Source organism: Quercus robur, chromosome 4 (assembly GCF_932294415.1).
Source record: "Quercus robur chromosome 4, dhQueRobu3.1, whole genome shotgun sequence".
NCBI lineage: Eukaryota > Viridiplantae > Streptophyta > Magnoliopsida > Fagales > Fagaceae > Quercus > Quercus robur.
In genome coordinates this window covers 67,646,112-67,657,965 of record NC_065537.1, presented here as the reverse complement: position 1 = coordinate 67,657,965, position 11,854 = coordinate 67,646,112, and the positions used below count along the sequence as shown (strand labels likewise).

Here is an 11,854-nt window from a genome sequence, read left to right as displayed (position 1 = left end):
AACAATTGGGTTGAAAATCTCTCAAACCAGGATCTAGGAGCTTGTTTGAGCCCATAGAGAGACTTGAGAAGCTTGCAAACATAAGTAGGGTGAGCTGAGTCAACATAGCCAGGGGGATGAACCATATACACATCCGCTCTCAAAAAACCATGTAAGAATGCATTACTTACATCAAGTTGTCTTAGAGGCCAATTGAACTGGACAACAAGTGAGAGAATGATTCTCACAGTGGGAGGTTTGATGACTGGGCTGAAAGTCTCCTCAAAGTCAACCCCAAACTGCTAATGAAACCCCTTGTCCGCCAATCTGGCCTTGTATCTACTTATAGAACCATCACTGTTGTGCTTAAGCTTGTAGACCCATTTGCAGCCAACCAAGTTATGAGAAGGAGAGGGTGGCACCAATATCCAAGTACCCTACCTCTGAAGAGCCTGAAACTCATCATCCATGGCAAAGCACCATTGGGGATGCTGAGTTGCAATGTGATAGGTAGGAGGTTTTATAGTGGTGTAATCAGGTTTGGAAGATGAACCTGACTTGGTGGACTTAGGGCATTGCTGTGAGTGAGGCTGAGAACCCTTAGCAACAGCATGTGGAGCAGTAGATGCAGCATGAAAGGCCTTAGGCTTATAGATGCCAGCCTTGGACTTAGTGGTCATAGGGTGAGCATAAACAGTGGCAAGGACCTATGAATCAGCTATAGGAATAGTAGCAGGAACCTGTAAACTAGGGATGGGAAGGGAAGGAGGTATAGGGTGAGGTGGGGAGATAGATGAGGTAGAGAGAGGACTGGAATGGGACAGATCAGGAACATTGGGAATAGAAGAATGGGAAGAGGAATCAAGTGTAGGAGTAGGAGTAGAGTGAGTAGAGCTAGGCTGTGAGAGAGTAGGACCAGAATTATGGGGTTGAATGATCAAAGGGACAGTGATAGGACATTGTGTTGAGGACTGAACAGAGGAGACAGATGGAGGACCAGTGGTTAAAGACTGAGGGTTAAAGAACTCAAGTTCATTGAAATGAACATGCCTGGAGATGTCAATCCGAGATGTGTGAGGATTTTGACAGATATAGCCCTTGGTATGTGCTGGGTAACCAAGGAAAATGCAAGGTGTGGTGTGGGGTTGTAACGGAAAACAAACACAACCAACAGATCTGAGGTGTGTGATATCAGGTTTGGATTTATACAGGAGTTCCCAAGGAGTTAGATTCTTAAGGAGGGGAGTTGGAAGTCTATTGATGACATGGACAGCTGTAGAGACAGCATAGGACCAGTAGGAGGGTGGCAATTGAGAATGGGGAAGCATGGTAAGGGCACATTCAACAATATGTCTATGCTTCCTCTCAGCCACCCCATTTTGTTGGGGTGTGTAAGGACAAGAAAATTGGTGAATAAGGCCTTGTGTGGAACAAAAGTGTTTGAAGGCATTAGAGGTGTATTCCCCACCATTGTTAGTTCTTAAGACCTTGATTTTAAAGTCAAGTTGACTTTCAACAGTGGCTTTAAAAAATTTGAAAAAATCAAGGACATCAGACTTATGTTTAAGCAAATAAAGCCAACTGAATTTAGAGTATTCATCAACAAAAAGGAGGTAATATTGAAAATCAGTAATGGATGTAATAGGAGCAGGACCCCAAACATCATAGTGCACTAACTCAAGAGGTTTTGAAGCATTAGAAGTAGAAACAGGAAATGAAAACTGATGCATTTTTCCACTCAAACAATGCTTACAATGAGTGAGTCCATTATCACTGTGTGATGGACAAGAAATGTTCAAAGAAGATAAAGCAACATCAAGAATTTTATTGCTAGGATGGCCCATTCTATGATGCCACAACAACCAATTATTGGCTTTATTTACAGTAAAAGCAGTAGGAAATGAAAATTCAGTAGAAATGGGATTCTGTATTGAAGATGACTCAGAGTTGACATGTGGATGTGGAAGAGAGCTGATGAAGTTCTTGGAGTAGATAGGGTAAACCCCATTCTCACTCAAGCCCTTGTAAAGGAGTCTCCCCGTAGGAATATCCTCGATTTTAATTTGATTGGCATCAAAATAGCAAGAACAGTTATTATGTAGGCAGAATTTATGAACTGAAAGTAAATTCTTTGCAATTCTTGGCACATGAAGGACATTTTTAATGATGAAATAATGGTATTTAGTGTGTAAGGTAGTGTTACCTATATGGTTGATAGGCAAAGATTGACCATTTCCCACAGTGATCTGCTCAGGTCCCTTGTATTGAGACTGATTGGAGAGGCTGTTGAGATTAGCAGTGAGGTGATCAGTGGTTCCAAAATCAACAAGCCAGGGGTCTTGATTGCTAGTGATCACTGCATTAGATGCACTTGCCATAGCAGCAAACTTCGTAGGAGGATTTTTGCCTTGATAAGCAAAATCCATCCTATGGTAGCAATCCAATGCACCATGGCCAGACTTTCCACAAATCTGACAGCTTAGACGTTCATGCTTGAAGCCTTGAGGAGAGTTTTGTGAAGAAAAATTCTGAGGAGTGAAGTGTGGAGATCCTTGTGGAGAAAAATGAGGTGCCTGTGGTGATGAGAAGTGTTGCTGTCCACCACTAAAATGTGGTTGTCCTCCTCCAAAGTTATTGTATCTACCACCTCCTCTTCCTCTATTAGATTGATTCCTTCCTCTTCCTCTACCAGAACTATGATTCTGTGATTGATTCTGTGAGCTGCTACCAGCTTTACCATTAGAAGCAAACATGGCTAGTGAGTGAGAGACTGAATCAAGATGATCAGTCATAGCTTGTTCTTCACTCTGTAGCATAATGGCAAGTTGTTCATATGATATAGGATCACTCCTAGTTCGAACTGCAGAACAGAAATGTGCAAATTCTCTAGGAAGTCCTCTGAGCACAATACAAATTAGCTCTTCATTGTCTACAGCCACTCCCACAGCTAGGAGTTTATCACATGCAATCTTTATCTTTTGAAGAAAAGAGTTCACTGATTCATTCCCTTTCTTGATACCTTGAAGTTCAAGCTTAAGGTTCAAGATATTGGCTCTTGAAGTAGAAGTGAACCTCTGTTCAAGAGTGTTCCACACTTCTCTTAAGCTAGTTACACCAACAACAAGTGAAAACACTTGTGGAGTAAGAGTTGAGTTTATCAGAGAAAGGAGTGCCTTATCTCTGATTCTCCAAGATTGGAAATCTGGATTAACAACTGAAGTTGTGTTTCCTAATGCATCAAGTACAAAAGGTGATGGCTTTGGTGCTGTGCCATCAATATGTTCAACTAAGGAATAAGCTTCAAGTATGGTGAGCAGTTGATGCTTCCATGGAATGTAATTGTTGTAGTCAAGCTTGATTGACATGAGATTGGACATGTTTGAGAGTAATAGCAGTGGTGATTGTATGGAGGTTGAAGGAGTAGACACTGTATGGACAGGAGCTGTGTGTGTGGATTGAGTAGTCTCTGTTTGAGATGTTGAAGCCATTGGCTCTGATACCATGTAGAATTTTGAAGCTTGAAAGATGGACAACAATGGTGAATGAGCAAGACAAACAGAGAAGAAGAAGAGAGAGAGAGAGAGTAAAACAAGAAAGAGAAACAAGTGAAAATTGATTTCTATTTCATCAAGCTTAATTGAAAAATACATAGCACCTACTCTATTTATAGATAAAGTACATTACAGATTGAGCATTCCAGAGAGCACAACTGCTCTTAACAAACTCAAAACTAATCCCAAAATATACTCCGCAAATTCCAGCGTGACAGCCTGGCTTAAGTGACAGTTAAAGCTGAAACCATAACTGTATATCTTCAACACACAGAGAGAAAACTCCTCGCATCAGATAGCCTTTGGGAGAGATGACTCCAAAACAACACCGTTGAACACTTATAACAGGCAGACATAAAACGGCACAGTTTCAATAAGTTGAACGTCACCGTTTCTTCTTAACTCAGTTACATACTTTAACTAAGACACAAAATGGCAACGTTTTAGTCTAAGAGCCGTTAGACATAACACTAGCCGTTATGAGTCTTCTTCTTCTATTTTTGATTTCTGAGTTTCAGTGCTTCCTTTAACATGATTCTCTTCTTTACCATCCCATCCCTGTTTTGTATGAGAGATATATGCCGTAATGAACCTAACAAAATAACAGACAAATGACATACAAGGTGTCCGCCATATTTTGGCTTCTTTGTATATGCGATTTTCAGTCTTTCTATTTATTTATGTCCTCTTAATTCCATTAGATGAAATGGGCCCGTATATATCTTTTTTACTCCAAATTCCCTCAATTTTTGCTCTTAAATGGCTATTACTTCCATGCTGATAAGCTTGTAAATGCTTTGGAACTAATTTTTGATTACATTGTATTTCTAATAAGTTTCTTTCTTTTAGAAGTCTGCTTAAGTTGTATTAATTCAATCTCTCTCTCTCTTTGTTTTGTGGGCAGCCCAATGAGCCTGTGCTTGAGGACAAAGATGATGACGACGAGGATGACGATGATGATGACAAGGATGATGATAAAGTTGAATGTAAGTTCACTGTGAATGTTGTTTGTTGTAGTATCTATGTTTCCTTTTTTTTTTCTTCCTTGTGTTTATGCATTCACATCTTTTCCTGTTAAGTCAATGGGCATTGTTTCAAATTACACATTATCTTTCCACAAGAATGTGATGAAGGGTGAGGTCAGGCTTCAAGAAGACTCATTGGTTGGATATAATAGATAACCAATAAAAATTTTAAATAACTTAAATAAAAAAGTTAGTGATTTAACTAGAAACTTTTTGTAGTTGTGCCTTTTTTTCAGTAAAAGATTATCTATCATAAAAATTACATTCATATGTGATCCATGTATTCCATATAAAAGGAAAATGGGTTTTAGGGGGGTGTGTGTTGCAACTTATTAATCTCTCTCTTGTGTAGATACCACGTTAATCTCTCTTGTGCAGATTGGGTAAAAAACAGTGCATTGCTATAGTTTGGAACTATAAGATTGTTATGATGTACAATAAGATTTTTTTTGTCCCTGATGTATACTTCCTGTATACTTGATGTAGCGGAAGCCTGAAAAGAAGCACACACAATGCTCTCTGTTAACGTATATTAGGATATGTGGGCTTTAGGCCCACCTTGTTTACTTGGATACCACACTTACTTGTACTGTACACTTTGCCTCCTATATAAAGGCACTTATGTATATTCTATTATTTGAGAAATAGAATACAATTTATTCTGTATTTCTAACATGGTATCAGAGCCATTGCTCTAATCCTTTGGTGTACCGCTCTTAAGCAGTCTTGTCTTCATAGGTGTCAACTGCAGCCATTTTTGTGAGCAGCACCGCTGCCTCCACTACAACTCCAGTACATCAAAGACCACTGCCTTGCCGCCACCACCGCTTCCGCTTCTCCGATCAGACCACAGATAGCATCATTGGAAAGTAATCTCTCCGATCTGCCTTTTTGTGAAAATTTTGTCTTCATCAGACCTTCCACGCGCCACCACAATTCTCGACGTCACTGGCACGCGCCTCCACGCACCGCCAAAACTCGTCACGCGCCGCCACGCGCCTCCTGTATCAGTCACGTGCCGTCACGCTCTCTCACGCACTGTCACGCGCCGTCACGCGCTCTCACGCGCCGGAACCTATCCGCTAACGTCATCATCAGTGCCACGTCAGCCCTAGTTGTGTCAGCATCCACTCATCTGCTGACGTCATCACCATGTCATCCTATGACGTCATCTACTCGACCATTGATTGTTGACCGTTGACCATTGACTTTGACCGTTGACTTTTCTCCAGGGTTGACTTTTTGCAATCCAGGTGCTCCTTACCCAGTTTTTCTCATAGATTTCATTTTTGCAGTCCATTTTTGCAAATTTTGCTTCTAAATGGACAATAAGGACAGGTCTTCTTCTTGTTGCAATAATCGTTGCCGACAATCCAGCAAACGTTTTGGCCACAATTTGAGACTTGCTATTATCGCAACAAATCAGCTGTGTCAATTTCTGCTGCTACTGTTGCTAACACTGAGAGTGTCCAACCAATGGCTCCCGTCTCTGCACAGTCTAAGTCTTCAGGACGCACTTTCACCATGTCCACAAATGACCTTAAAAATATCATCACCAATGTCATTCGTATGGTTGGTAATGCATCTTATTCCTCTTCTCTCTCAGCGTTATCTGGTATGTCTCCTTCCTCTTAGCTTATGGATTTTGCTTGTTGCAATCACATGACTCCTCACTCATCCTTATTTTCTGAACTTAAACCTCCACCACACCCTCTTAATATTCACACAGCAAATGGTTCCACTATGTCTGGTCATAATATAGATTCTGTTTCGACCTCCAATCTCTCGGTTCCTGATGTCTTTAATGTTCCTGACCTTTCTTACAATTTATTTTTTGTGGGACAATTAGCTGAGTTAGGTTATCGCATTATCTTTGATTATTCTGGGTGTATTGTGCAGGATCTAAGGACGAGACAGGAGCTTGGGACTGGTCCTAGAGTTGGCCGTATGTTTCCCGTGGACAACCTTCGTCTTTCACTTGTTGCTCTTATTTCTGTTGTTGCAGCTGCTGCAGTGTCTACAGAAAATTTTGATTGTGTTTCATGTCAGTTAGGAAAACAACCAACTTTGCCTTTCAATACTAGTAAATCAATATCCACTGATATCTTTGACCTTATTCATTCTGATGTTTGGGGGCCTTCCTCTGTCTCTAGTATTGGTGGGTCTCGATATTTTGTTGTCTTTGTTGATAATTACTCTCGCTATAGTTGGATTTTTAATATGAAACATCGTTCTAAGTTATTGCAAGTATATTCTAATTTTGTAAAAATGGTTGAAACTCAATTTTCCAAACGTATCAAAATTTTTCGATCTGATAATGCTCTTGAGTACACTCAATATGCTTTCCAAGCTATTTTGCATTCCTATGGCACTGTTCATCAACTAACTTGTCCAGGTACCTCTCAGCAAAATGGTAGAGCCGAATGAAAACTTCATCATATTCTTGACACTGTTCATGCTCTTCTTCTCTCTGCCAAAGTTCCTGCTCCTTTTTGGGGTGAAGCTGCCCTTCATGCTGTTCATGCTATTAATCGCATTCCGAGTCCTATTATTCAAAATCAAACTCCATATGAGTGCCTTTTTGGGTCACCTCCAGACTATCACCACCTTCGCTCCTTCGATTCTACTTGTTTCGTTCTTCTTCAGCCACATGAGCATAACAAACTTGAGCCTCGGTCAAGGCTTTGTTGTTTTCTTGGCTATGGCGAAACTCAAAAGGGGTATCGGTGTTATGATCCTGTCTTTCATCGTCTTCGTATCTCCCACAATGTTGTCTTTTGGGAACATCGCTCCTATGTCGAGCTCTCTCACTTTCGTGCCTCCCTATCTTCCTCCTCTGTTTTAGATCTTTTTCCAGATGAAGCACATATTCCTCTTGTCACTGCTCCTGATCCTCCTATAGACTTCTCTGTCCAACCACCAGATACCTTTGATCCCTTTCCTAGTTCACCCTTTAATGAACAGGTGGAAGATGCGCATATTGAAGACGAGCTACCCAACCCTGAGCTTGGGTCCCCTGCTCCTGCTCCGCCTGAAGATCTTGCACAAGACATTCCACCTCATCACTCAACTCGGGTAAGATCCATTCCTACACATTTACTTGATTATCATTGTTACACTGCCCTTGCTACACTTCATGAGCCTCACACCTATCGTGAGGATTCCACTGACCCTTTATGGCAAATTGCAATGAAAGAGGAACTTGATGCATTGTCTAAAAACTATACTTGGGATTTGGTGACTCTTCCCCCTGGGAAATCTAAGGTTGGTTATAAGTGGATCTACAAGATTAAGACTCGCTCTGATGGGTCCATTGAGCGCTACAAAGCTCGTCTTGTTGCAAAAAGTTTTACACAGGAGTATGGGATTAATTATGAAGAGACCTTTGCTCCGGTTGCTCGTATCTCATCTGTTCGAGCTCTCTTAGCTGTTGCTGCTGCCAGAAAATGGGATCTTTTTTAGATGGATGTCAAAAATGCATTCCTTAGTGGGGATTTAAGTGAAGAAGTTTATATGCAACCTCCTCCTGGTCTCTCTGTTGAATCAAATAAGGTTTGTTACCTTCGGCGTGCTCTTTATGGCCTTAAACAAGCTCCACGAGCTTGGTTTGCCAAATTCGGCTCTACCATCTCTCGCTTAGGTTACATGGCCAGTCATTATGATTCTGCCTTATTTCTTCGTCGCATTGACAAAGGCACTATTTTACTTCTCCTATATGTGGATGATATGATCATAACTGGTGATGACATCAGTGGCATTCAAGAACTCAAGGATTTTCTCAGTTAGCAGTTTGAGATGAAAGATCTTGAACATCTCAGCTACTTCTTGGGTCTTGAAATCACTCATTCTATAGATGGACTTTATATTACTCAAGCCAAGTATGCCTCTGAAATCTTGTCTCGAGCTGGACTCACTGATAGCAAGACTGTTGACACTCCAGTTGAGCTTAATGTGCATCTGACTCCGTCAGGGAGGAAACCGTTGTCTAATCCCTCTCTTTACAGACGCTTGGTTGGCAGCCTAGTTTATCTCACTGTCACTCGTCCAGACATTTCCTATGCTGTTCACCAGGTGAGTCAGTATCTGTCTGCTCCACGATCGACTCAATATACTGCTGTTTTGCGCATTCTTCGATACCTAAAGGGTACTCTCTTCCATGGTCTTTTCTATTCTGCTCAGTCTCCTCTTGTTCTCCGTGCATTTTCTGGTGCTGATTGGGCAGGAGATCCCACTGATCGCAGGTCCACCACTGGTTATTGCTTTCTTCTTGGTTCTTCTCTGATTTCTTGGCAAAGTAAAAAACAAACTCTTGTGGCCCGCTCTAGTACTGAAGCAGAATATCGTGCCCTTGCTGATACCACATCTGAACTCCTTTGGTTACGGTGGCTTCTCAAAGACTTAGGTATATCCACATCCTCTGCTACTCCTCTTTATTGTGACAACCAGAGTGTCATTCATATTGCTCACAATGATGTCTTCCATGAACGGACTAAACACATCGAGATCGATTGTCATTTTATCCGTTATCATCTTGTCCATGGTGCTCTCAAGCTGATCTCAGTTTCTTCTAAAGATCAACTTGCAGATATCTTCACCAAGTCACATCCTAAGGGACGTCTTCGCACTTTGGTTGACAACCTCAAGTTGGTCTCACATCCACCTTGAGTTTGAGGAGGGCTGTTAACGTATATTAGGATATGTGGGCTTTAGGCCTACCTTGTTTACTTGTATAGCACACTTATTTGTACTGCACACTTTGCCTCTTATATAAAGGCACTTATGTATATTCTATTATTTGAGAAATAGAATACAATTCATTCTGTATTTCTAACACTCTCTCTGATGGACAGAAACTAAACTGTTAGTTCCTGGTAGTAAATCTCGAATCCACCAAGGGTTCCTTGAATCCACAAGGTGATAGGTCTGGAATCCACCAGAGAACACAATAGACATAAGTCTGAATTTTTATTGATAATAAACTATGAAAAACGTTTACAGACTTAGGTGCCTATTTAAAGGTTCCTTAAAACTTGACAGACAAGAAAATATAATCTAAAATAACTCTTAATTGATACCTAACCATAACAGGAATCAAATTTGACCTAAAAAGCATTAAATGCACCTAAAAACAAGGAAATAAATCACCTAAACCTAAAATAACGTTTTTTTACATAAAAATACTAAAAAATAATAAATTACAATAATTAAATAGTAAATTGTGTCCTACATCAATACTTAGGTGACACCCTTTTTCTTTTTAATATATTTTTATTACTTATCAAAAAAATAAAAAAAAGAGAATGTTACGATGCACAAACAGGGTAGTCACCACTAGATTGGCCAACATCCAAATAAATGGAAGATCAAGTCCTTGAATGTAAATATAGGGCTTTCTAATATTTTACCTATAGATTTAGGATGTTGATTTTTCATTTATTTTTAAATTTAAATCCTGGAATTTGTTATTCTCGCTCTGTCTCTGTTTGACTAGTTCTTTTGGACCCTTTCATTTACAAATTCCTCATAATAAAATGTTTGTGTCAAGTTGGATTGCAGGTTTTTTTTTTTTAATAAATAAATTCTGAATCTGTTTTATTTTCTACTGCTTGCTTATCACTAATTTGTTGCATTTATAGAACATTTTCCCCAAAAAAAATGTCACTCTTGCTTGAAATTAGTGTGCATGAGTGATACTAGTGGATCTGTAGATGATATCCACTGGTAGCAAAAACTAAACTGATATACAACCATTGGGCTGATTGTTCAGTGAAATGAAATGAAGTTCTTTTTAAATTTGAACTAAATGAATAAAGTTGTGCAATGTGATCCCTCCTAATGAAACCTTTTTGTGAAAATATCGATGGATCCAATAAGGATGCAATTGCAGCTAACATTAACCTTGCTTATTAACCTTGCTTATTTAATTATGTACATAATGGTTCTTTTTTTTCTTTTCTTTTTTTTTTTTTTTTCTGATGCTTTCTGTATTATCAGGACAACATGATGGAGATGCAAGTGGTAGGTCAAAGCAAAGCAGAAGTGAAAAGAAAAGTCGCAAAGCAATGTTGAAGCTTGGCATGAAACCTATCCCGGATGTTAGCCGAGTCACTGTCAAAAAGAGCAAGAATGTTGGTGCCTTTTGAACTGTGATTTTATTGATTGTGGTTTTAATTTATATATCTATCTTCAGTTTTGTTTTGATCTAACATATATTGCCCTTAAAATCAGATATTGTTTGTCATCTCAAACACCCGATGTTTTCAAGAGTCCAACTTCAGACACGTATGTAATCTTTGGGGAGGCAAAGATCGAGGATTTGAGCTCTCAACTACAGACTTAGGCTGCAGGGCAGTTTAAGGCTCCTGATCTCAGCAATGTGATTTCCAAACCTGAGACTTCGGCTGTGGCTCAAGATGATGAAGAAGTAGATGAGACTGGAGTGGAACCCAAGGACATAGAGTTGGTGATGACACAGGCAGGAGTCACAAGGTCAAAGGCTGTGAAGGCATTGAAGGCTGCAGATGGAGACATAGTTACTGCCATCATGGATCTTACCAACTGAGAAGTTATTTAGATGTTTTTTTTTTTTTTTTTTTAATGTGATGTTTTAGCAGTTATGTGGTTTCTAGAGCATGTGAGCTTTATGGTGGTGTATCTTTCATCAATTTTATTAAAATTTCTCTTTTTCTTTATCCTTTGTTGTACCAGTAACGAAACTGAGAAATGCAAACTTGAGTGATAAATTTGTGCTCTTTTACCCTATTTTTATCCATTTTCAAGTTTGGGGGATCTTTGTCTGGATGAATTCACGTGAAATAGTTGCATGATTTTGGTATAGACAAATTGTATGTGAACCTTCACAGGACTAAACCAGGATGGTTCATCATAGATCAATTCTGATCAAGGTTTACATATGCATATTAAATTGCTGGAATTTTTGCTAGAAGTTAGAACTTGTATTGAAATTCAAAGACTCTCCTATATAGCAAAAGAAGTTCCTGACTCCTAGCATGGGAATGCTTTCATTTCTTGGATGAATAGGATGTGATATGTGAATTTCTTAGTGGCAAATGAGAAGGATTGTTGGATAAGTGCCCAATCATGCTCATTGATTTGATGGAACTTCAGAATTCAGATATAATCGTCTAGGTATGGCTTGTGTTTGGTGTTCTAGTTAGACAGCGTCCTATGCCGTTTGGTCACCGTGTTTAAACACTAGTGTTCAGTGTTTAAACACTGAACACTAGTGTTCAAAAAAAAAATATATGTTTGGTGTACTAGTTTTGTCCTTATTGTTTG

The 11,854-nt window shown here is 39.5% G+C and overlaps 1 protein-coding gene across 1 annotated transcript; it reads left to right on the top strand.

Annotated features, from left to right (window-relative positions):
- The first annotated feature begins 3,354 nt into the window (after positions 1-3,354).
- LOC126722443 (nascent polypeptide-associated complex subunit alpha-like protein) lies at positions 3,355-11,117 on the top strand. The gene is made up of 4 exons (XM_050425595.1): positions 3,355-3,408; positions 4,435-4,536; positions 6,455-6,590; positions 10,903-11,117. The coding sequence occupies exons 1-4, from the start codon at positions 3,355-3,357 to the stop codon at positions 11,115-11,117; spliced, it is 507 nt and encodes a 168-aa protein (XP_050281552.1).
- The last annotated feature ends 737 nt before the right edge of the window (positions 11,118-11,854 follow it).